The sequence below is a fragment of the Zootoca vivipara genome, chromosome 10 (assembly GCF_965207765.1).
Source record: "Zootoca vivipara chromosome 10, rZooViv2.hap1.1, whole genome shotgun sequence".
NCBI lineage: Eukaryota > Metazoa > Chordata > Lepidosauria > Squamata > Lacertidae > Zootoca > Zootoca vivipara.
Window position 1 is genome coordinate 19,444,201 of NC_142593.1, and position 23,450 is coordinate 19,467,650.

Below are 23,450 nucleotides of genomic sequence, written 5' to 3' on the forward strand. Positions count from 1 at the left end.
TAACTATAGAAGACATCTGAAGGTAGCCCTGTATAGGGAAGGTTTTTATTAAAAATATTTTTTTATATATGTTGGAAGCTGCCCAGATTGGGAGGGATAATAATAATAATAATAATAATAATAATAATAATATGCCCTTTTAAAATGAGGGTTTTTTGGGGGGGTTATTGTTTTTATTTTATTTTTAGTGCATTTATATCAGGGGTAGGCAACCCAAGGCCCGGGGGCTGGATGTGGTCCAATCGCCTTCTCAATCTGGTCCCCGGACGGTCTGGGAATCAGTATGTTTTTACATGAGTAGAATGTGTCCTTTTATTTAAAATGCATCTCTGGGTTATTTGTGGGACATAGGAATTTGTTCATTATTTTTTTCCAAAATATAGTCCAGCCCACCACATGATCTGAGGGATGCTGAACCGGCCCATGGCTGAAAAAGGTTGCTGACCCCTGTTTTATATCTTGATTTTATTCTGTGAACTGCCCCGAGACCCCTGGGTATAGGGTGGTACAGTATATAAATTCAATAAATAATAATGGAATAGGACATCCCTATTTTCATCGGGGAAATGTTGGAGCGTATGGGGCTGTAGACCTATGCCCATCCTTTACCTGGGAGTAAAGTGGCCAGATGCAATGGGGCTTCTGCACCTTTAACATGTGAGTCATAGAAGCCTCACCTGCCGAAATTCCCCGCTTTCTGAAGGCGCAGGAGCCTCTTCCGCCCTTAGGCTACCCTACCTGGAAGGAAGAACCCCAGACTTAAGAGTGAAAGTTGCTTAGGAGTAAACATGAATCGGATCGGTCCGTATTGGGTTCTATATAAAGAGAGGCCTATAGTTGGGGTGCCTCGACCCTCCTCGCCGCCCCCCTCCGTTTGATCCCCGCTTGGCGAGCCCCCTGCCAGGCTCGCGGGGCAGCGAAAAGGATCCATCATCTCGTTGCCTCGAGGCGGAGCTTAAATATCCCGAGATGGGAGTTCAGCTTATGAAAATTTCACATCCCTCCAGCCTCTCATGTGTTCCTTCTTTCCGTTAGCTCAGCCTTGACCGGCTCGCAAATAGAATCAATTAAGGCAACGGCGTCTGGTTTCCCTCGGAGCGCCCAGGGCGCTCGCTCGCTCGCTCGCGACGGCAGGGTGGGTGGGAAGGAGAGAAAGAAAAAGAGAGTAAAAGGAAGGAAGAAAAGAAGAAAAGAAGAAAGAAAGCACTGCCAACTGAAAGTGACGCTGCCTCGGCGAAGGAGCCGGACTATATATTTATTTTTGTGTTGGGGAAGGACGTCGGGGTTGTTTCCTAGTCGCCTCCTCGTTTCTGTCATTGACAATGTCCGAGCCAGAGGAAGGGAGTGAGTTTGGCTACATAGTGGATCTGCTAGAAAAAGGCAAGGTAAGGCCACGAAACGGGGAACCCCGATTCCTCTTCTTTTCGAGTCGGGAACCTCGCAGTCACTCCCCCTTGCAAAGGCGTGACTGGGCGCGCGCGTTTGTTGCTGCTCGCCTCCAGCCGGGATCTGGCGCAATTGTTTATTTTCTTCCAGTTTGCAATGTGCGGCGGGAGCGGGAGGATTTGCCGAGTTGTTCCCTCTGTATTCCCCCCCCCCTCGAGGCTGGGAATATAACCCGAGAGGAGGGAGGGCGGTCTGCCTGGGTGCAAAAGAGCGACTTGTCCCTCGCCGTTGCTTTTGTCTCTCGGAAAACCTCCCGGGCTGCAAGCGGGCGATTTGCAAGGGGGCTGGGAGTGGGCGGCGGAACCGGGCGGGCGTGGCAGGCGAAACGGGACGGCCGGTCCGTCCCGTGCAAAGCGAGGAGTACACGCGAGGCCGCCCTGCTCCCTGAGGCAGCAGGTTGGGCTTTGCCGAGGAATCGATAAGCCGCCAGACTGCAGCCAAGCCCCGGCTCGTCTCCTTGCTGCGCCCCGCTCGGTGCAGCCGAGGACTAGACGCGCGGCAGCAGCCGGTGGCGCCTTGAAAGCCAAGGGAAAGGATCCGGCCAGTCGAGTTCTTTTATAGATAGGGATATATTTGCATGAAATAACCTGGCGGGTATATGTACCAGGAGCAATTTCCAAAGTTTGTGGTGGGGGAGCTTTGCTAATCTGTTGGAGCGGAGGTCTTGTTGTGGCACTTGCTGAAGCCTTTTGGCCCACGGAGTTTATTCCACGAGAAAAAGTGTTCCGTCTTTTAAGTGTTCCGTCTCCGACGTGGTGCCCTCTAGAGACAATGACACATTTGCCGTCTTCCCACCCCATTTTCCATTGCGGTTTTTTATTTCTCCCCTTTTCTGCACCCTATCTTCTATCTCTATACCATAACAACAATGCTATATAGCCTAATCTCGAATCCCTTCTGTTGCTTATACCGGTAGTTCAAATCCTGCTCGCGAGTTCATCATTTTAGAGTATTTAAGTAGTCCGGGGAAAAAAGGCTTCAATTCTTCCACCAAATAATCACCGTTAGGGTCTCTAATTTTGGCTGTTAACTTTGCCAATTCCGAATAGTCCATAGGCTATAATTCTCAACATGCTTGGCCGTTTGGCAATGCCAACAAGTTGATGGGATTTGTAGTGCAAAATATATGGAGGGCGCTGGTTGGGGAAGGCTGCTTTAAAGTGTACCATACTCTGTTATATCCAGAGCCAGCCCAATGCTGCCCCTGCCCCCACAATGCCCCCCCCATGCAGACATGGGCCCCCTCTCCCCACTGTAGCAGCCGCACTACCACCAGCCTGGTTGCTGCAACATAACAATGGCAAGGGTTGGATCCACCGCCTGAGGAAGAAGGCTTCAACTCACCTCATGCCCCTGGTTATATCCATCAGGTGGCCTTGGGCAAAACTGAACAATTCTGTTCTTGCCAACTCACAGGGTTAGTATGGCCCCCACATCCCTGAGAATAAGCCACTTAGTTCATGCTACAGAGGTATAGACTGGGGTTGACAGAGGAAAGCAGATCATTTTGGATCTATTTGAGAGAGCGATCTGGGGCCAGGTGTGCTCTCTTGTACTGGGAGGGCTTTGGTCAGAGAAAAGTGTCAAGGAAGGTGGCTGCTGCCTCTAGAGTCTTGGTTTCTAGTACAATGGTACCTTGGTTGTCAAACGGCTTGGCTCCCAAACAAATCGGCTCCCGATTGCCGCAAACCCGGAAGTGATTGTTCCGGTTTGCGAACGTTTTTCGGAAGCCGAACGGGCCGACACGGCTTCTGCGGCTTCCAATGGAGTGCAGGAAGCTCCTGGAGCCAATCGGAAGCTGTGCCTTGGTTTTCGAACTGTTTCGGGAGTTGACCGGACTCCCGGAACGGATTAAATTCAAGAACCAAGGTACCACTGTATTTTCTCCAGCGCCCCAGAATTATCTCATCTGAGGGGGTGGTGGTGGAAGCAGCAGTGATTACTGGATAGTTTTGGGGTGGGAGAGGCCTACCATTCAACATGGTTGTTGTGCAAGGAAAGTTGCAAGCAGGCTCTCCTTGTTAGGAGTCGTTCTGCAAAGAAACAGAAAAGATGATTGTAACTTTAAGAACTGTTTCTGTAAGTTCTGGGTGTGAGTTCTGATCTGATTGGTTGGTTACAGCTGGCGATGAGTACAAAAGGAGAAGTGGCAGTTTGAATTTGCCTGCAGAGAAAGAACACCCACATGCTGTATGTTTGTTGTTTTTGTAGAGCTAAAATAAATCCTTTATTTGAGTGTTTTATGCCAGTCTCCTCGTCTCGTGGTTCTGCCATCAGAGAAAACCCGCCTCCAATACTCCTAGCCTCCCACTTCCATTACTGGGGCTATTGGGGTGTTAGCTTCAGCAGGGTTTCTTCACCTTCCCTGCTAGTCAGAGCCTGTTCTGTGCTTTTCATGCATTCAAGGGGAACGTCTCTGTTTGGAGGGACTGGACTGTTAAAAGTGACAAATCAGCATGAGGCAGACTTGCGCTACTAGGCAAAGGAAGATCCCACTAGCTGCTTTCTCCTGGGCCCATACTTAATTCCTCTGTTCTAAAGTGTTGACGGTGACTGCTGGGGTTAAATTAGAATTAAGCAGGAATAGATGTAGTTTATGAGAACAAGTTGATTTGAAAATGTCTGGGGTGGAGGTTGAGAGAGAGAATATTCCTTACCCTGATGCAAGCATTTTAAAATAAATCTTCGGCTGAATTCTGATTAGGTTAGGATGAGAAATTGGAAACCTTCTGCTCAGTAATTTGATTACCGCAAACTCAAGGCCCATGCTAACAGCTTTTGGCAAAGGGGCAAAGCTTCTCAGCAAGGAGGAGTCTGTCTTTGATCACAGAACCAGAGTTGGAAGGGACTCTGAGGGTCATCTAGTCCATCCCACCGCAATGCAGGAATATTCAGCTGTTCCTTACGGGGATCAAACCTGCAACCTTGGCATTATCAGCACTATGCTAACCAATTGAGCTATCTAGCTGTTCTGTGTGTGCCCCCTTTCCAATCTGACTGGCTGTGTTTCCTTCAAGACACTCTTACGACAGCACAGATTGCAGGGCTTGGAAATGCTCCCTCTCGATAATTTGCATGTTCCTTACATACCATGGAGGTAAGCATCTGACAAATGCATCCTTCCAACCAAGTATATCTTGCAGGTATAAGCACCAGCGGGGTGGGATTAGCCATGGCTCCTTTTTGCAGGTGCATGCAGTGGCAAATGTGTGTTTTGTATTGCAGGTAAGGTAAAAGGTAAAGGACCCCTGGATGGTTAAAAGTAAAGGTACCCCTCACCATTAGGTCCAGTCGTGGACGACTCTGGGGTTATGGCACTCACCTCGCTCTATAGGTCGATGGAGCCGGCGTTTGTCCACAGACAGCTTCTGGGTCATGTGGCCAGCATGACAAAGCCGCTTCTGGTGAACCAGAGCAGCGCACGGAAACGCCGTTTACCTTCCCGCCAGAGCGGTACCTACCATATTTATCTACTTGCACTTCATGCTTTTGAACTGGGGAGGAGGAGCTGGGACCAAACAACGGGAGCTCACCCTGTCATGGGGATTCGAACCGCCGACCTTCTGATCGGCAAGCCCTAGGCTCTGTGGTTTTTAGACCACAGCGCCACCCGCGTCCAGTCAAAGGCAAAAGGAAAAACAAAAACAAGTCAAAAGTATTGCATAACACAGGTTGCCACCCTTTGGGGGCACATTTGTATAAAACTACAAGTGAGGCACTCAAACTATATCATTGTTCTTCCTGTGTGTGGCAATTATTCTGTCCGTGATGTTTCTTCCTGTGCTTGTAAAATGTTATGTCTATCTTTTCCTGGTTGTTGTTGTTCTCCATCATGCCTTGGGCGGAGGTAATATCCCATTGTTTCAGAAATTTCTCCATTGCTCTGGCATTTGTTAACCAGAGGGGTTGTCATGGGCACAGCAAGCATGATACAGCTCTCCCACATCCCAACTGTAACTGTAACACCCACCCACCCCAAACTTACCTTCTGTGCCGCAATGAGGCTTGAAGAAAAGTCTTCTGTATGCTACGGAACGCCTTCTAGTTTAAGCAGGAGGGCAGGATGTGACCCTCTCTGGGTACATACATGCTCACAAGCAGTATGTTGATGACCCATAGCACAATTTGTGAAGCGCCCTTGAGACAATACTATTTATTGAGCAAGATTACGTTTACAAAGTTTCTGTTGATAAAGATGACTGTGCTCGAAAACCTATCAGTCCTAACGCTTCCCTGAACACAACTTGATTTCCACAGAATCTTTGAGGTAATGGGTGTGTTGGGCACAGCAGAAACTCTGTTGACTTAAAACTTTTCTGGCTTTTCTGTTATCTTCATGTCTACAAATTAGTGTATGAATAAGCAATAGTCCCATGTTGCTAAGTGACACTCCTAAAAATAATTTCTCATTCTGTGGCAACAGATAGGGAATATGCTAGGGGAAAGTTGTCATCTTTCAGGAAATGATTTAGGACTTGTAAATGGAGCTGGGGGGGGGGAGAGGAACTGATGGTGTTTGCATCTTCTTCACACTTTGAAAACCAAACTCCTCCTAGTGTGATATCACTTGTTATTGTAACTTGGGTATTTTCTCTTCCCTGCCACACAAAGTGTGCAACCAGCAGCCTATAAAACCTGGGGGAATTGAAGTTGCTTTCAATACTTTGCTGCTGCATCACTGCCCCCGACTCTGTTGTTGCTTCTATTGCTTGGCCAGCAAAGGGGCTCAACCTGTGGCCTATTATCCCTATTAACTCCTTTGACCATTGGCTATACTGGAGGGGCTGATGGAACTTGGGAGTCGAGCAACATCTCCAGGGCCCACCCCTAGACTAAACATTTCTTGTTGAGGCTCAACCACCTCCATTGGGGCTCTCCATCATTCCCAAAGGGTGCGTTCGTCTTAGGAGGGCATTTTGTGCCCTCTTCTACACTAGTTTTGCTGTCTCTAGTGATGCAGACAGGAGTGCCTGGCGTGCTATGTTCCATGGGGTCACGAAGAGTCGGACACGACTAAACGACTAAACAACAAAACAGTGGTGCATAGGTGTCCTAGTGATAGGACTAGCCTAGGTGCAGTGGCATGTGGTCAGTGGGCAAGTGGGACTAGGATAGTCTCCTAAATGCTCCTGGTAAATTAGAGTATTAAAGCAATAAAGCTTGGTGCCTCTTTCCCAAAGTCCGGAAAACTTCTGCCCAGCTTAGGGAGGGAGGCACGATGCTTATGCACATAGCATAAGGAGATTGTGAGGTCAGCTTCCCCCCCATCGCCCCCCCAAGCTGGTGTCTTTAGCCCTAACTGTCCCCCTACGTCCAGGGGTCAGCAAACTTTTTCAGCAGGGGGCCAGTCCACTGTCCCTCAGACCTTGTGGGGGGCCAGACTATATTTGGGGGGGAAATGCTGTATGAACGAATTCCTATGCCCCACAAATAACCCAGAGATGCATTTTAAATAAAGGGACACATTCTACTCATGTAAAAACAACAGGCAGGCCCCACAAATAACCCAGAGATGCATTTTAAATAAAAGGACACATTCTACTCATGTAAAAACATGCTGATTCTGAGACCGTCCGTGGACCGGATTGAGAAGGCGATTGGGCCACATCCAGCCCCTGGGCCTTAGTTTGGGGACCCCTGCCCTACACCACTGCTGGTGAGAATGTGAAAAATGGCAGCACTAAACCCCAGTCTAGAAAGCGGTTGAAGCATTTCCCCCTGCCCTGTTTAATGAATAAAGTCCATTGGTAATTGGCAATTGCTCCTTTAGTAATTTAATTTTTAAAAATGAAGTTTGGGGGGGGGAGTCCTTTGAACATCCTCTTAAATTACCAAATTAAACATGCCTCAGCTGCACAAATTCATGTCAAAGAGGCAGCAAGGCAGCAGGAGAGTCTGTAACTAAATGGGAATGAAGCTCTCAGCTAAAATAACCAAAGTGATTTCATTTCAAGGTAGCATAATGATATTGCTGACTATAATTTCTTTGTTATTTGTGTGCGCTGTTACAATCTGGCTCTGTATATCCTGCCGTCTCTGAGTTGTCTGTCCATCGTCTAAAAGACTGGGCTTTTGGAGCAAGGGGTTGTAATAGATGGTGGTACTCTGTAGAGCAGGGCTCTACCCAAACTTCGGTCTCCAGCTGTATTTGGACTGCAATCCCATTGTCCCAGAGGACTAGTCCTGCTGGAGTCCAAAGACAGCTGGATACCCAAGGTTGGGAAACCCTGCTGTAGAGAAACTAAGACCCAAAATAAAAGACAAGCAAGGTCTTGCTTCATGTTGGAGAGAATATGTCTCTGATCGGCAGCTGCTTTGAAGCCTTAGTTTTTTTGATGTTAGTCTTCAATATGAATTGTGGCTAAGAGGGCTAAGGGAGAAACCATTTCCTCAGCTTATTCATAAAGTATACTTGCAGGGGGGGAAGTTTGCTTGTCTGGAATGTTGTTTAAAATTAATGCTGCTCTTTGTGTTGCAGCAGGAGTTTAAAATGCACACCATATGATATGCATTGTCTTGTGGAATGACAGCTCATATTCCAGTGCACTTCAGGATAGAGTGTCTAACTTTGCAGCGTAGAGAGCAAAAGAAAAGTTTTGCATAATGTTACCAGCAAAAATGCAGCACATTTCCATTATTAATATTAATATTTGGTAACTAAGATTTTTAGGGTCACATAACCTCCCTACACCCCCAAGAAAATTCTGTCCACTTCTGCAGGAGAGAGAATCTGCTTCCAAGTTTTCCATATCAAGATTGGGCATGGGATTATGGGGTTATGATTCAGGAAGTAAAACTCTTGACAAAATATTTTGTTTAGGGCATGTGTTAAGCACAAGCCTAACTCTATCCAGTAGGAACCAGAAACAACAGTAGCAGAGAAGCGGAAAAAAAAAGTTGTTTCAAATACAGGAAGCTTGGTTAAGGCTTGGTTAAGGCTTCTGGGCTATAACAGCTTCCCCAGTATTATGCAATCAATTTAAATATTTTTAGCGAATATATTGTGAAATCTTGAGCCCAAATTATTTTTGTAACTTCATATTAGAGAAATATGATGGTATTCTAAAATACCCGTGTACCTAATTTGTGAGGTTCTTGAGCAAACAAAGGGTAATAAACAAAAGAGCATAGTAAACTGGCTACTGTTTACTCCCAATTCTCTGATGACATTTAGATTAATATTTCAAAATCCAGCTGAATATATGAATGCAGAATCTCTTCCTGAGTGAAAGCCAGAGACGCAACATAGAGATTCCCCCCCCTTCAGACAGACGTATGTCAAAATGGAAAGGCTATTTATCAAAGGCATTTTAAATAATTCCTTGCTTACTCTTTCTGACAATAGATCCAAATAAATATATTGCCTAACAGTGGATCTTGGATTTTTTTTCTCATGAACCAACCTTTGCTTATTGTTCCTGTAAATAATTAAGTTACAGCTCTCTTCAAGAACTTTGCAAGAATCCCTTTCCCCCTCAAATGCCTAGTGCCCTTTTTTTGAGTAAAGATGGACAGATTGCTCTGTCTGTGTGTCATCTGCCCTGGATGGAGTGTGTATTCTGTGGTTTCCTGTGTCTTCTTACGCCAGCCCTGCCTTCTCCCAAGAGAGAGAAATGCTGCTCTTAATGTAATCATTTCAATAGATAGAACAATAAGTGTATGTCTCCAGGACCTTTCATGGGCGTAGGCAGGGGGGGCAGCAGGGGGCAATTGCCCCCCCCTAGAAGCAGGGCCGCTGGCCAGCCTGCCCCGCTGCCCGCCCGGTGCCGTCTCCCTTCTCCCTGGCTGGGGCTTTCCCTCCACCTGCCCCGGCGATTGCAGAGGGGGAGGAGGGGATCGGAGCAGCCCGATTTCGGGCTGATCCTGGCTCCCCCTCGCCCCTGCCAATCGCGGAGGGGGAGGAGGGAGTCGGAGCAGCCCGAAATCGGGCTGCTCCGATCCCCTCCTCCCCCTCCGCGATCGCCGGGGCAGAAGGAGGGAAAGCTGGCAAGGGAGAAGGGAGACGGCACCGGGCGGGCAGCTGTGGCCCCTCCCCCGCCCCTTGGCCCCGCCCCTTGCCCCCCTGATTTTCATCCTGGCTACACCCCTGGGACCTTTGCAGAATCAGAATTGCTTTGTCGAATCCCAATAGAAATTAGATGTGTGTGTCCAGGCTGGGGGTGGGAGCTGAACTTTCGCCTGCAATTCTGTATATCTATGCTTACCTGAGTAAGCCCCATTGACCTCGGAGGGGCTTGTTTCTATTTGTATAGGATTGCACTATTCATTGTATTCTTAAAGCTTTTGCGGGATTGTACTGACCTCACTGGTTTTACAGCTGCTGCTGTGATATTTTGCATTATTATTATTATGTTTTGGGGGGTTATTGTACAGTGGTACCCTGGTTTCTCGAACTTAATCTGTTACAGGAGACCGTTCGACTCCCAAAGCGGTTCAAAAACCAAGGTGCAGCTTCCGATTGGCTGCAGGAGCTTCCTGCACTCAATTGGAAGCCATGGAAAGCCACCCTGGACGTTCGGCTTCCAAAAAACGTTCACAAACCGGAACACTCACTTTCAGGTTTGCTGTGTTCGGGAGCTGATTTGTTTGGGGGCCAAGCCATTCGAGTACTAAGGTACCACTGTACTTGTTCTGCAATTTTAAATTATACATCTTCCTGGGAGTCTTGTGCAAAAAGGTTGTGTTATTTATCCCTACATAACAGTCAGAAGTCATCTGGTGTGGACTGGAAGGTCAACCTGCTGATTAAAACCCCGACTTTGTTTCAAATATGACACTAAACAGTAGACAATAGAAATATTCCGTCAAAATGCAACCCAAGGATGGTGCCTTTGTGCTTCTTAGGGAAGTTTTGTATACGCTTTGTTCTCCTGGAGCAAAACAGGATAATTGATTATCTGGTGCTTCTGAGAACAAGAAAAGAATTTTTAACTACCTGGTTTGTGCTTAGCCTTTCTGCTGAGATAATATTGGATTGCCAAACTTTTCAAGGTATTATATTACAAGTAGCTTTGAAATCTAAATTATATCACAGCTGAAACAGTTAAGAAGAGCAGAGAGATACTTACACAATAGCCCTGGTCCTAGGCGGTTTAAAATATGCTTCTGCTACCTATGAAAGTAAGATGACCTTTAATTCATTGCACTTTTAATCTGCGTAGTAGAGAAAGATAATTGAACTCTTGGTTTGAAAGGTCCTTAAATCCAAAACAAACAAACAAACAAACATATCAACAGGTTAATCCCTTTGATCTGTTAGTGACAGGACTGAGCAAGCAGATTTTCACAAAGGAGTCTTGACAACAACAAAAGTTGGGAGGGACTGCAAAAAAATCTGCCAGTTTTATAATGAATCTACTTTGTGCCTGTGTGCGTGCAAAAGCAGCTATTGTTGCCTTGTGGTCAGTGAATAGATAGATACTGGTTGTGTTAGTCTCAAGCAGCCTTTGTGCACCCCCTCACCCTGCAGTGTAAGAAAGACTTGTTTTTAATGGTCCCTAACAACTGAGCAATGATTCTATATCAATTAATTGTTGCATTAACCTTGAATATTATTGGTAGCACAGCAAAGACTGATAGGGCGCCATATGGTATTTTTAAAGAAAATTCTTTATTGATATATATAAAATGTTACAAAAGACAAAATTTACAAATCAAAATCACACCCAATCTTACAAAGCAAAGCAACATCCATTTACCCAAAATAGAACAAGAAAAAAGGCAGAAACAAAACAAAACAAACAAACAAAAATGCCAGAAAAAGGAAGATAATATATATAATGTATATATAAATCCCCCCTTCCCCCCCATCCCACCCTCCTCTTTCCCTCCATTTCCACCTACTTCCCCCCCTCCTCCCTCCCATTCCCTTTGTTTTGTTTATAATATATCATAACGTATATTGTATACGACAATACTGGAGAGAGGGTTGAGTGTGGAGGCCAATAAAGCAGAAAATGGTGAAACAAAAAAGGGTCTATCTAGTTTTTTCTTTTACTTATTTCTTTTCTCGTCAGACTTCCTGCCAGTTCCTGATGTATTTTCTTAGACTTATGCGGAAGGGCGCCATATGGTATCTATGGGTACTACTTATGTACTATGAAATACAGTAATCCCACTGGAATACTCTAGCATTCTCAAACTTCTTGAAAGTTTACAAATAAGACTATATATGCATTGGACTTTTTGGGAATGGGCTGCTTGTTTTTCTTGAAATTAGCCATAAACTAATTCATTTTTGCATATGAAAGATTAAAACTTCGAGGTTTAATGTGGAAAGTCTTTGCCCCCAACCTCTTCAGTCCCCTCCCCCATTATTTTGAAGCAGTGGTGACTAATTTCATTCTTCTGAGACTGAACATGTCTCTGGAGCCAGTAATATTTTTAGTCCATCTCTTTATATGTATGTAAACTTTCAAAAACAAACACAGTGCTGGACAGGGAGCTTTGCCAAACAGACAAAATGTGAATAAGAAAGTTGAAGTGCTTTGTTGCAGTGTGGAAAATATAAGAAACTACACTATCTCTTGTGACCCAAGTGTATTTTTAAAAATCCTCCTCCTGTGGTTTGGGTAGGAATTGCAAAGCAATGGTGGAATCAAGCCCCCCTACAAACTTAAATACTTCACGGAGCAGGCCCCGATTGAGTGGGGCAGGGGGGGGGCATTTGCCTCAGGCAGCAGGTTGGGGGTGGCAGCAAGACAACATCCTGTTCTAATAGGCAGAACCCAGCTGGAATGTCGCCGAGCGTGTATTGCGGCCCAATGGTGCGCCACGCTCCCACGCTGCAGTCCTCCTTCACTTTCTTGCTGAAGCAGCAGGAACATAAAGGGGAAGTGAGAGGGTGGCTGGTGCTTAAAAGCCCCCTGCCATGCTGAGGATGCCAGGCATGCAGCCTTTAATGTCTGCCATGCACGAGGTAGCCGCCCCTTCTAACACCTGGGTCACAAAAGTGTCCCACAGCCTGACGCCTGTCTCTCCCATCAGGATTCTCACAAGCTCAACTGTCTTGCCCTGTTCTGATCTGTGAAAAATGCAAAAACAATGAAGGCGAGAAAGTGTTTCTGCCCTTTGCCACCCCCCCCTTTGTTGCAATTCTGCTGGCAGCCCTGGTCACTGCTGCTGCAGTTTCTTGCCTTCCTCTTCCTCTTTTATGGAAGCCTGCATCTCCACCCCTCCCCTGCTATGCTTCTTTCAGTGGCAGACAGGGTGGAGGGCAGCTAGCTGTGTGGAGCTTTGCTCCTTAGGGCAAAATTTGTAGATCCAGCACTGCCCAAGGAGCATGTACAATCTGAATAGATGTAGAAGGAAAAGAGAAAACTGGCAAATGGAAAATGCAACACTATCAAAATAATGAATTCCATTAAAAAAAATCAAGTCAAGATGAGTAGTAAAGTCAGCTTTGTGTTAGACTCTAATTCAACGTGCTTTAATTAAGCCTTTCCCAAAAATGTGAGCCAAATACAACTGCTCTCAGTCTAAAAAAATTAAAATCTGGCGAATGTGATTTTAGAAGCTGAACCCCATGGAAGCACAGATGGTATTTCCTCCTCCTCCTGATGGAGAGATTCAGTTTGCTGGATGTTGATAAAGGAGAGGTCTGCTGCCTAGTTTCAGATAAGAGTTCCCTGAATTTGTTTCCCTCTGTTCTGGTTAATGATAGCTTAAGAATTAATCAAATTGAACTGACAGTGATAGAAACAGACAAGTACAGCCCATTTGCTCCTCATCCTCCTCTTTTTGGGCTCTCTGATGTTGCAAAACTATGTACAGTATGTATGTTTACTTAGAGGTAGGTCACTGGATACAGTAGGGATCGCTCCCCAGGAAGCATTGTTGGGAATACAGTTTTATCAGTCTAAGTTTGTGTGACTCACTTGAGCCAACTCATTACTCTTGTGCAGCACAAACTGTTAATAAGGTGATTTTAAAAGCTTCGCTTTTGCCTCCATGGTTCCATGATCATTCTTTTGTGCCTGGAAAACGGGCTTGCCAAAATAATCTGACTTCATTTGCAGAGGAACTACAGCAAAGATAACCCGCTCCATTTGCCGCCACTTGGGATGCCTTGTCTTGAAGGGGTACAATCCCCATTGCCCCTAAGGCAACCGAGCCCTTGTGGTGCTTTCCAGCCAAACAAATACGATGACTCACCGTACCCAGAAGCACCCATTTTGCATGGGGCTGCCTGTCAGGGCTGCACCGATTCCCCCAAAGCCCAAACACTACAACCCTACTCAGCTCCTCCCCTGCAGTCACCCCCAGCTGCACGTGGCATCAACTCAACAGGAGAAGCCATCCCTGTTGCAACTCAAGGCCGGGGAGAAGCAAGACTGGCCGGCATCTTGCTTTGGCTACGAGTCGCGTGTGCATGTTTTCTGGCACTGCCCCCCCCCCCGAGGGAGGACAGACGGGGCGGGGCGCAGTTCGCTTCCCCTTTCCCTCCACGCGTTTGGCTCCTGGCGCCTGTGTGTGTGTACGCGTGTACACGTGTCGTTCCCGCCCAGCCTGCTTCATTTCCCCTCTCAAGGAGTAAAGTCCCTCCGCTGCCGCCAACCCGCCTCACGGCAACAAAGGTGCCAGGTGCCGCCCCTCCCACATTGTGTCGTGGGCGTGGTTGCCAGGCGGCCCCCCCCCGCCGCGGCCCTGCCCCCTCTCCTCCCCTCCGCGCGCCAGGCCCCTCCCCCTCCCCCCGCGCCCCACCCTCCAGGCCAGCGCCGGAGTTTCCTCGGGGAGGTAGGCAGCAGTCGGGTGGCAGCTGCTGCTGGGCGCCTCGTAGCTGCTTCGCGCGCGCGCTCCTCTCTCCTCCTCCTCCTCTGTCTTCCTCCCTCGCGCCGCGCGCTCCCCAGCGGACCTCGCCGGTCCCGAGAGAGGCAGCGAAGCGAGCAGAGAGAGAGAGAGAGAAGCAGGCACACGCGCGCGCCGGGCACCCTTCGGCTCAACCGCCCGGGAGCAGCAGAGGCGGCGGAGGGGCGGTGGCGTGTCCAGGATGGAAGGGGACCGGCTGGAACCCGCCGTGAGTAGCCCCGAGAGAGGGCTGGGGCTGGCGGGAGTTCTTGGAGGGAGACGAGTGGGCGGGGTGGGGGGCACGTGTGTGTGTGTGTGTGTGTGTGTGTGTGTGTGGCGTTCGTCAGAAATGTGGGGAGATTTACAGGGACTGAGCAGGAGGAAATGCTCTCCTCCAGTTTTAGAGTAGTTGAGCTACCTACTTAGGTGCCTCGCCATGAGCAAGGGGGGAGGGGGAGGGACAGCTGCCCTTCTCCCTAAATCAAGTGAATAAATAATTCAATTCAATATACTTTATTCGACCGATAGTCAGAAACAAAAAAACAAGTGAATAAATAAAAAACACACTAAGGTTCTGCCCCCGCCCTAATATGAATCATGCCCCCCACAACATGAATCCTACCGTAGCTACACCCATGTGCCTTGCTTCTTGATCAGGGGTGCCAACTTGAATAAAACATTGGAGGGGGAGGGAGGTAAGCCTGACCCGCATAATCCATCACAAGGCACAGCATATACTATTTAAAAGGGAATGGCCATCAACCTCAGGGGGGGGGGGGAAGGTGCTCCCATCAAATATTTTATGCTGAAGGCACTCCGGCTCCTCTCCTCTGCTCTTGATGCACAGGGGAGGAGCCCACTCTTCAGGTAGAGTCGTATTTTGGCAATCGAAGCTCTTCCTTGTCTCTCCTTTTGGTGCTTAGCCTTCCTGGTCTGTCTGCAAAAAGATACCCCAGCCTCCTCCTCTGTCCTCTTTCAGCATTTGCATTACAGCTGCTGGTTTTGCCATGTATATTACAGTATATTCATTCTTTCCTACGTGGGACGTGACTTCTCCCCCTCCATCTCTTGTTCATTTTGACACGTACAATAAGCAGTACTTGGGTGTGTAACCTCTCGCTATATGTACCATGTACCTAGAGCATTGTGCAAACTCATGCTTGCTGCAGTTGACCGCTGGGTGGACTCTGCCCCAAGGAGGAGCTGTCAGCTGCTGCAGTCTGACCAGGGGTCTCTTCAGATCTCTTAAGGGATTTCTGGGCGTGGGTGGGATCAGACAATGGTGCGCATTGGAGAGAATGAGGGGTGTGCCAAAGGTGCTCACTGCACATGCTAAGAAGCTGTGAACAATCCCTGCTTTTCTCTGTGTGCGGAATAAAGTAGATGCATTTGTGTTAGGGTCACCTGTGGAAGCTTTGAAATTGAGGCCAGCCGCATGAGAGTGAGTGGCAGGCATGGGGAAAACATAGCAGTGATAATGCAGCCTGATCTGGTATCCCTGGGCTAATGCCTGTCATCCATGTTAATTTGGAATGTCCTGTATGGGCTGCATTGTCTCCCCCTGCCCCCTTTCTGGGATGTACTGAAAATGTAGGGGGGGGGACACTTTAAAGAGTGGGAAATTATTCTGGCTAATGAATCCATATAAAATTATCTTGTGTACCTTGTTAGATTGATGGTAGCTTAAGTAGTCACTTGCAGTTGGATCTGGAATGATCAGTATTGAACTGTGACTCAGGAATGCTTCAAAAATCTCTTTAGCTAGAACAATAGTAGCACAAAAGAAATGAGGCTGTACAACATAGGTAAGAGTCTGTACGTACAGCATAAGCAATGCTACTTCAACCAGACCACTTTCAGCTGGCTTAAAAACTACTCTCTCTCCAGTCAGTGTGTTAGGACTAATGTTCAGCGCCATCTCTCTTCTTCCTCTTCTTTGGATGAAAGGAAGGTGCAGCTTTTGTTTCTGGAGAATGAATGGAGGGTTGATCATCACTCACTGTGCTTTGGCAGCGCAGTTCGCAAACCCTTTTCCCAAAAGGCAAAGAGCTGGGCATTGCGGAGTCTGTCTCCTAATTTATTCAACCAGGCTATAACTTATTCTGACTGAGCTGTAACTGGGACAAACATCTCTTCTCTCTTACCTAACAATGTGCTTTTTTGTTCTTCAGAGTCCTTTTGGAAGAGAGGCAAAGCAAACTGCAGCATGCACAGTAGTGTCTATTTAAGGGGCAGTTTTATTTCAAGTGCTTTGGTTACCAAATACAACTTCCCTTGCAAGGAAATAAAATTTAATGAGATAATTTACTACAATTGCATATATTAATGGAATATTTGAAGAGTAATTGATTATACAACTGCTTTAATATATAAAGTTGTTCCTACATGTAAAAACATTTTGGTAGTAACTTCTTATGATATTTACTTCCTTACCAAGGGATCACTGAAAGTGCAACCCTCAGAATATATAGGAATTACTGAGATTTTCCTTTGGATATTTGTCCTGTCTGTGGCATTAAGATTTATTTTAGTGCACTCATATCCATAAGTTCAATAGGACCCTGTGCGGTCTTTCTGAAAACTGAATCTCAAATAAATATAGTTTAATAAAGTTGTTCTTCCATATATAGCTCTGTGGTTGAAATAACAAGTGAAATGGGAATACATTTTTTGTTTGTTTATGTAGTTGCCTTACTGCTGCTTGTAATTTTTTTCATTCCTTGTTGTTTGCTTCCAGGTTACCATTAAGAATATTGAACGAGAGCTCATCTGCCCAGCATGCAAGGAGTTATTTACCCATCCACTTATACTCCCTTGTCAACATAGTATCTGCCACAAGTGCGTAAAAGAAATTCTCTACTTTACGCTTGAAGATTCGTTCAATGATGCTGCCTCAGAGTCCTCCAATCAAAGTAGCCCTCGCAACCGAATGCATTCCCCTAGCTTGGATAGAATTGACAGGGTTAATAGATCAGGTATGTAAAAGTAACGCTGTGATTAGTGGATTGCAAAATTTATTTGGAACAAGCCAAATCTTTTTTAAAAAATTGTTACATTCCTTAGTGTTCTATAGGTCGTTCTTATTATTCTCAAGATGTATTAATACTATTATTAGATTTCCAGTGAAGTGGGCTGGATCATACATGTAGTGGTGGCTGGTCCCCAAAGGAACAGAAGGCAGGGAGACCAAAAGCAATGAAGCCAAGGCCAATGACAGGCAGAGCCAACTATTTCAAATTTTGTCCCCATCCTCCTCCTTGCTGAGTTCTACAAGAGCATTGCTGCGACTAAGGAGGAGGAAGCTGACAGGCAGTGCCACCCTCTGGTAAGAAGACAGGCAGGTAGAGACTGACTGGGGGCAGTTCCCCATTTGCCCTAATGAACCAGAGCCCACTGTATATATTTATATTTCTAGTAGTATTGCGATTGGGTTTACATTCCCTAAAATTGACTTTACTAAGCATATATTTTGTGTTTGCGCTGATTTAATTTCTAGACCTTTTAGAGCAGGCATGTCAAACATGCGGCCCTCCAGATATTTTGGCCTACAACTCCCATGATCCCTAGCTAGCAGGACCAGTGGTTGGGGAAGATGGGAATTGTAGTCCAAAACATCTGGAGGGCCGCATGTTTGACATGCCTGTTTTAGAGCACCTCTAAATCCATCTAATTGGAAATAAGCCCTGCTAATCGGTTATTCAAAAAAGGAGTGTTTCGGATCATGACTTTAATTCCCCACTCATTTCTCTGCTCTGCTATACCAGGTTTGCCGTGTGATGTTGTAATTGTACACAAAGCCAACTAAAATTGCCAGATAGGTTTTAGACATGCACCAGGTCAGGCAATGTGTCCACCTGCCATTTGTCTGGACAACAGTATTGCCTACTCTGTTTTGCAACAGTTCTTCGGGATCTGAGGCAGAGGTCTTTCCCATCACCTGCTATCTGATCCTTTTAACTGGAGATTTCCCAGGGATCCTGCAGTAGCATTCTTCCTTGTACTTTTGGTAGTTGTAGTCCTGACACACCGGAAACTAAATTTTACTAGTATTGTTACGGGGGTAGATGCCGTAAGTGGAATACCTTGTGTTTTCAAAAGGGCTTATATGACTGTTTGCATATGTTAAACTTTTATTTAATGAATCTATACGTGCTACTGCTGTTATAATGTGCTTAAGTAGGGCTATGAACTGTTGGCTAGTTAACTGGTTCTGGGTTTGTGTTTGGATATAGCACTATGAATAATCTCCTTATGGTAAGTAAATTTAAGGTTACATTAATTGTCTAAGACAATTATAATTAGCCAATAATAAATGCTTTGAAATGTAACAGTTATCTTATGTAGTTTAAAAGAAACAAGAACTGTATTAAAATAAACCCTCATCTTTTAATTAGAGATATTGACAACTTGATATTAATAGACATGATAAGATGAAATCAAGCCCCCCCCCCAATGCCTCATAACAATTGTGCAGCCTGATCTGGTCCTTGTTTACTTAGAAGTAAGTCCCCCTCAAACACAGTGGAACTTAAACGCAAGTAAGTGTGCATGCAGTTACAACCTAATCCATTTTTCTGTTCAGTGGGAAGAAGGGCAGCTGACCCATTATTTTAAGTATACCATAGTAAACCAGCTTCTAAAAACAATTTTCTGTTCATTGTTTACAGCCTCACAGAGGAGGTCTCTTGGGTGCAGAGGTAGAAATGCTTCACTTTTGTATGGCAGTAGTTAGTATTTGGCTCTTATAATAAATATGTTTGCCTATACTTCTCTTAGACATCAGTGGTCAAGTCCAAGCTTAGTGGGTGGATAAAGGGAATATTGTTGAGGAACTATTACTCTCATCTTTGTGGAACAGATATGAAGGTCAACTGGATTCAAGAGTGCAACTTGGTAGCTCTTATTGCATGATCTAAAAAAATCAATACAAATAAAAGAATATCCTTTAGGAATAACTATAACCACAATGCAATTCTCTGTGTTTCTACGGAGGAGTAAGTCCCATTGAATTTAATGGAGTTTACTGCTGGATAAATGGTATAGTATTGCAGCCCCATTGGCAAGGTCACTCTTAGATTGCTGACTTAAACTGAAAATAGTATTGTTGTTTGTTGGACAAACTATGCTTAATCTTAACTATTTTTAGTGTACACAAGCCAACTTAAAGGGTGGAATTCAGAATGGAAGCATTTCTGCTTGCCCAGTGCAATGTCCTCCGCCAGCTGCTAAATGGGGCATCTCCCAACCCTCCTGAGCAGATTTGGGGAGGGTGCAGGGGGAGTTTGTTGCACTAACTCCACCTTCTCCACAAGAGGTCTGAAGGGTGGCAACAGGAGAACAGGCATTTTCTGCTGTGGCTCCCTGTTTGTGGAATGCTCTCCCCTGGGAGGCTCGCCTGACACCTTTGTTACATATCTGTAGGCTAACATTTTTTCTCCAAACAAGAGAATTGCTTGTTCTTCAGTCTCCCCTTCCCATGAGAGACGGTCAGAAGTACCGTATTTTTCCATGTATAAGATTTTGCTAAAAAAAAGTAGGCAAAAATTGGATGTATTATACATGGATAGTGAATGCAGAGGGGGGATGTGCGATTAATGGCAGCAGCAAGCAGGAGATTGGCAGCGGCGATTGTGCGGGTGATTGGGGGCTGTGGCAAGGCCTGCTGGCAATTGGATGTAGCTGCGGCGATTGGGCAGGCGATTGGGGGCTGTGGCAAGTGGGTGGGCAGGCTGTTGATGGCAAGCGGGCAGACAATTTGCAGCTGCGGCGAGGTGTGCGATCGGCAGTGGCTGTGGCAAGCAATCGGCAGTGACGGGCAGGCGGGTAAGCAATTAACAGAAGTTACCCCCACCCAAGCTAAACAACTTAATTTCTTAATTTGGGGTTAAAAAAAAGAGTCGCTTATACATGGGGGCGTCTTATACACGGAAAAATACGGTACTTTCTACTTCACTGATATCCCATCTTGTGCTTGAAAATACAGATTACAAAATGTTTGCCTTATACATAAATTCTCTTTTTAAAGTGCATCTTGTGAGGATGAATGCATTCCAGAGTGACATGAATGGAACTGAAAAAGGGTTCCAATGCTGAATCGATTAGTAAAATTTATTAACCTCCAAGGAAAACAACATTGCATGATGTAAATAAAGGTTTCTCAAAGTTTGATTCCTAAACTGTAACTGAATACCTGCATATCCTTAAGTGAAATATTTTATCTGAGGAGAGCAAGCATTCATTTTTGAGCTTGAATCCAGCTGACCTTAAAACAATGTTTTGTTTCAAAACACACCCTGGAAATTTACTCTTTGATCTTCATTATGCTGGTGATATTGCTTATTAAAAACATGTAAGTTGAATTAAAGATGTGTTATCCCTTTTCTAGTTCTGCTGGCTTTTGTTGTAGGAAATCATAACAGTGAGAATGTTTTTTCTTAAGAAAAAACACACCCACACACAAACCTGTTGTGGGGACGGAAAGGCTCTGTTACTTACATGAAACTCATTGCATGTGTGTAAAAGAACATGAATTGCAGCTATTAATACTACCCTTGCCATGCATGTGGGAAGAAGATTAAGGTAGGTGGTAGTAAGGACCTATTTGCAGCATATATATATATATATATATATATATATATATATATATATATATATATATAGTCAAATTCTGCATTTATATTTGCATGGAGGAAAAAAGTGGGCAGAATACAGTTATTGCAATTTTTTTCCTGTGTTTATAATATGCACATTGCACATAGTACTTTTATAACCAAATTTCCAAAGCAATTAACAGCAAAATTAATTATAAAACAATAATAAAACTGGTGGAACAAAACCCTGTATGATTTTAAAATCATATAAAGCAGAGCAAGGCAATAAAAGTAGGACTCACTCAAACTTTGGAAAATAAAAAGGTCTTCGCTTGTTGCCTAATGATAAAATATTTGTTGCCAGCCAAATCTGCCTGCAACAAGGGATGACAGTTTGAAAACTTCCTCCCTGGTTGCTACTTACTTAACCCCTTGAAAGTTGGTGCACCTGAGGGTATCTAACGCAATAGCAATATTAAATTTTAGACAGATCCATATGGTTGAAAAGTCTTTCAAGTACCAAGATCCCAATATGACATGGCATGCCTAAGTTAAAAATAGGGCTGTTGTGTTCTGAACCAGTTGAAGTTTATGAACTCTCATCAACCAGATAGGAAAAAAGTTTAGCCCTGTTTTGGATTACAACTTGCATAATCCTCACAATTGGCCATGCTGCCTGGGGCTGATGGGAGTTGTAGTCCAAAGCACCTGGAGGGCATCATGTTGGCCAGCCCTGGTCTGCAACAAAAGTCATGTGATACTTAAAGAAAAATGCATCTGTTATGGCAGGGGTCCCCAGACTTTCTGCGCGGCGGGCCGGTGCCCGCCGCGCCGACCGCGCGGTGGGCCGGAGGGCAGGGGAGTGCGCGCGCAGCGGGCCGGAGGGCGGGGGAGTGCGCGCCCGTGCGCATGCGCACACGCACACGGGCGGGAAAAAAATCGCCAAAAATCGCTTGTGCGCATGCGTATGGGCCTCCCCCGACCCGGAAGTGCACCAGAAATGACCTCTTCCGGGTCGGGAGAGGCCCATACGCATGCGCACAAAGGATTTTCGGCGATTTTTTGCCGATTTTTTAGATCGTCGCTGCGCCGCGCGCCGTGAGAGCGGGCGGCGGCAGCGGGCGGCGGGAGTCGTCGCGGGCCGGATTGGAAGGCCGATTGGGCCGCATCCGGCCCGGGGGCCGTAGTTTGGGGACCCCTGTGTTATGGCATAAGGAATTGTGGATTAAAGCCCACTTTGCCTTGAAGGTGTCACAGACACTTCTGTTTTTGGATATGAAATATGATTGAATGCAAATAAGGCATATATAACATGAGCAGTTCATATTAACACTAAATTCTACCACCTTAATCATATCATATTCTCAAAAGCAAATAACGAAGCAAAGGAAGTAGTCAGTGGCTTCCCTACTAAAAGGGGAGGATTGCCAATTCTGCTGCAATTTAAAAAAACACACAAAAAACTGGGCTCTTTTGCAGCTGTGTGAACGAGAGTAAAATGCTATGTAAAAGTTTAGTCCAAGCAAAGATAAATAGACTACATGAAAAGGGATGGAACATCTTAGATCTTTTATATCTATGAATCATCAGCATGGTGTCACCAGTATGTATGTAAAAGCATGCCTTCATTATCATGCTTCTCCTTATTTTTAATTAATTGATACAAAGGCCACATTACTGTGTTATCTAACTCTATATTTTAGCCTGAACTACAGGGTTCACACCTGCCAACACTTCAGAAGCATGCTACTGGCTAAGCATTTCAGACTGCATTGTTTAAACTTGACCACTGCATCACAGTTATTTGTTTTTTAAAATTGGATTCTGTTTTTTGCATTTGCCTGCTTAATTGTCATTTTAAATGGTCAATAGTTTGAATATACCGTAAGTGATTTTAGTTGCCTGCCGTACTAGCCAACGACTGCTGCTGTGGCACCTGCTTTTAATTGCATGTTGCATGTTACATTCTTTTTTTTTGCTTTAAAGGCCTTGAGTTATTCAGTGTCTGCAATTAATATACTGCATGTATGCCTTGTTGTGACTTTTGAGATTAAACTTGTTTAATGTATGGGCATGCTTTAGGGTTCCGTGATCAAATTATAATGCACTCATCACTATAATTGCATATTTTTCTATGAATCTAAGGGTGGACATCTTTCCCTGGAGTGCGGTCTTAGATGAGCTGCTTTCACCTCTTTACCCTTGATAATTAACATAATGGGAGTTTTGAGTTCTGAAGTGTACCTACAGCTAATAGAAAAGATTGTTTTGAGGAGTAACTTTCTACTAAAAAATATTTCATGTGGCCAATTCTCTGTTATAGGGTTGGATCCAGATTTCTCTTTTTGTGTCAGGGACGAAGGAGTCCTCAAGATAAAGCCTAATGTTCTTAAAATATAGCTTTAGAACTAGGAAAAAGTTATATTGGCTTATACTCTGCATACTTTAACCAACTAATTTGGAGGTAGCCACTTCGTGGCTGTGATGCTACTATGCGTAGGGGTGACAGTATGTTTCCTGTATATAGGGTTGCTGCAGAGTCATAGGAGCCAACCCTGAATTTTATTTACTTTTACTATTTACTTTTACAATTTATATACCACTTTAATGTCTAAGCGGTTTGCAAAC

The 23,450-nt window shown here is 45.2% G+C and overlaps 1 protein-coding gene across 5 annotated transcripts in view; it reads left to right on the forward strand.

The window, feature by feature from the left end:
- Window positions 1-1,074: 1,074 nt before the first annotated feature.
- TRIM36 (tripartite motif containing 36) overlaps window positions 1,075-23,450 on the forward strand; it is a 49,197-nt gene continuing 26,821 nt past the window's right edge. The window contains exons 1-3 of one of the 5 annotated variants that reach the window (XM_088653220.1): window positions 1,136-1,385; window positions 16,970-17,207; window positions 18,900-18,929. In XM_088653220.1, coding sequence (XP_088509346.1) covers window positions 1,323-1,385; window positions 16,970-17,207; window positions 18,900-18,929 — 331 coding nt within the window. In that variant the 5' untranslated portion in view covers window positions 1,136-1,322. Of the gene's footprint in view, window positions 1,386-14,151; window positions 14,462-16,969; window positions 17,208-18,899; window positions 18,930-23,450 lie in introns of those variants that run through there. The other 4 variants (XM_035099943.3, XM_035099946.3, XM_060280152.2 and 1 more) reach the window with 4 other exon arrangements.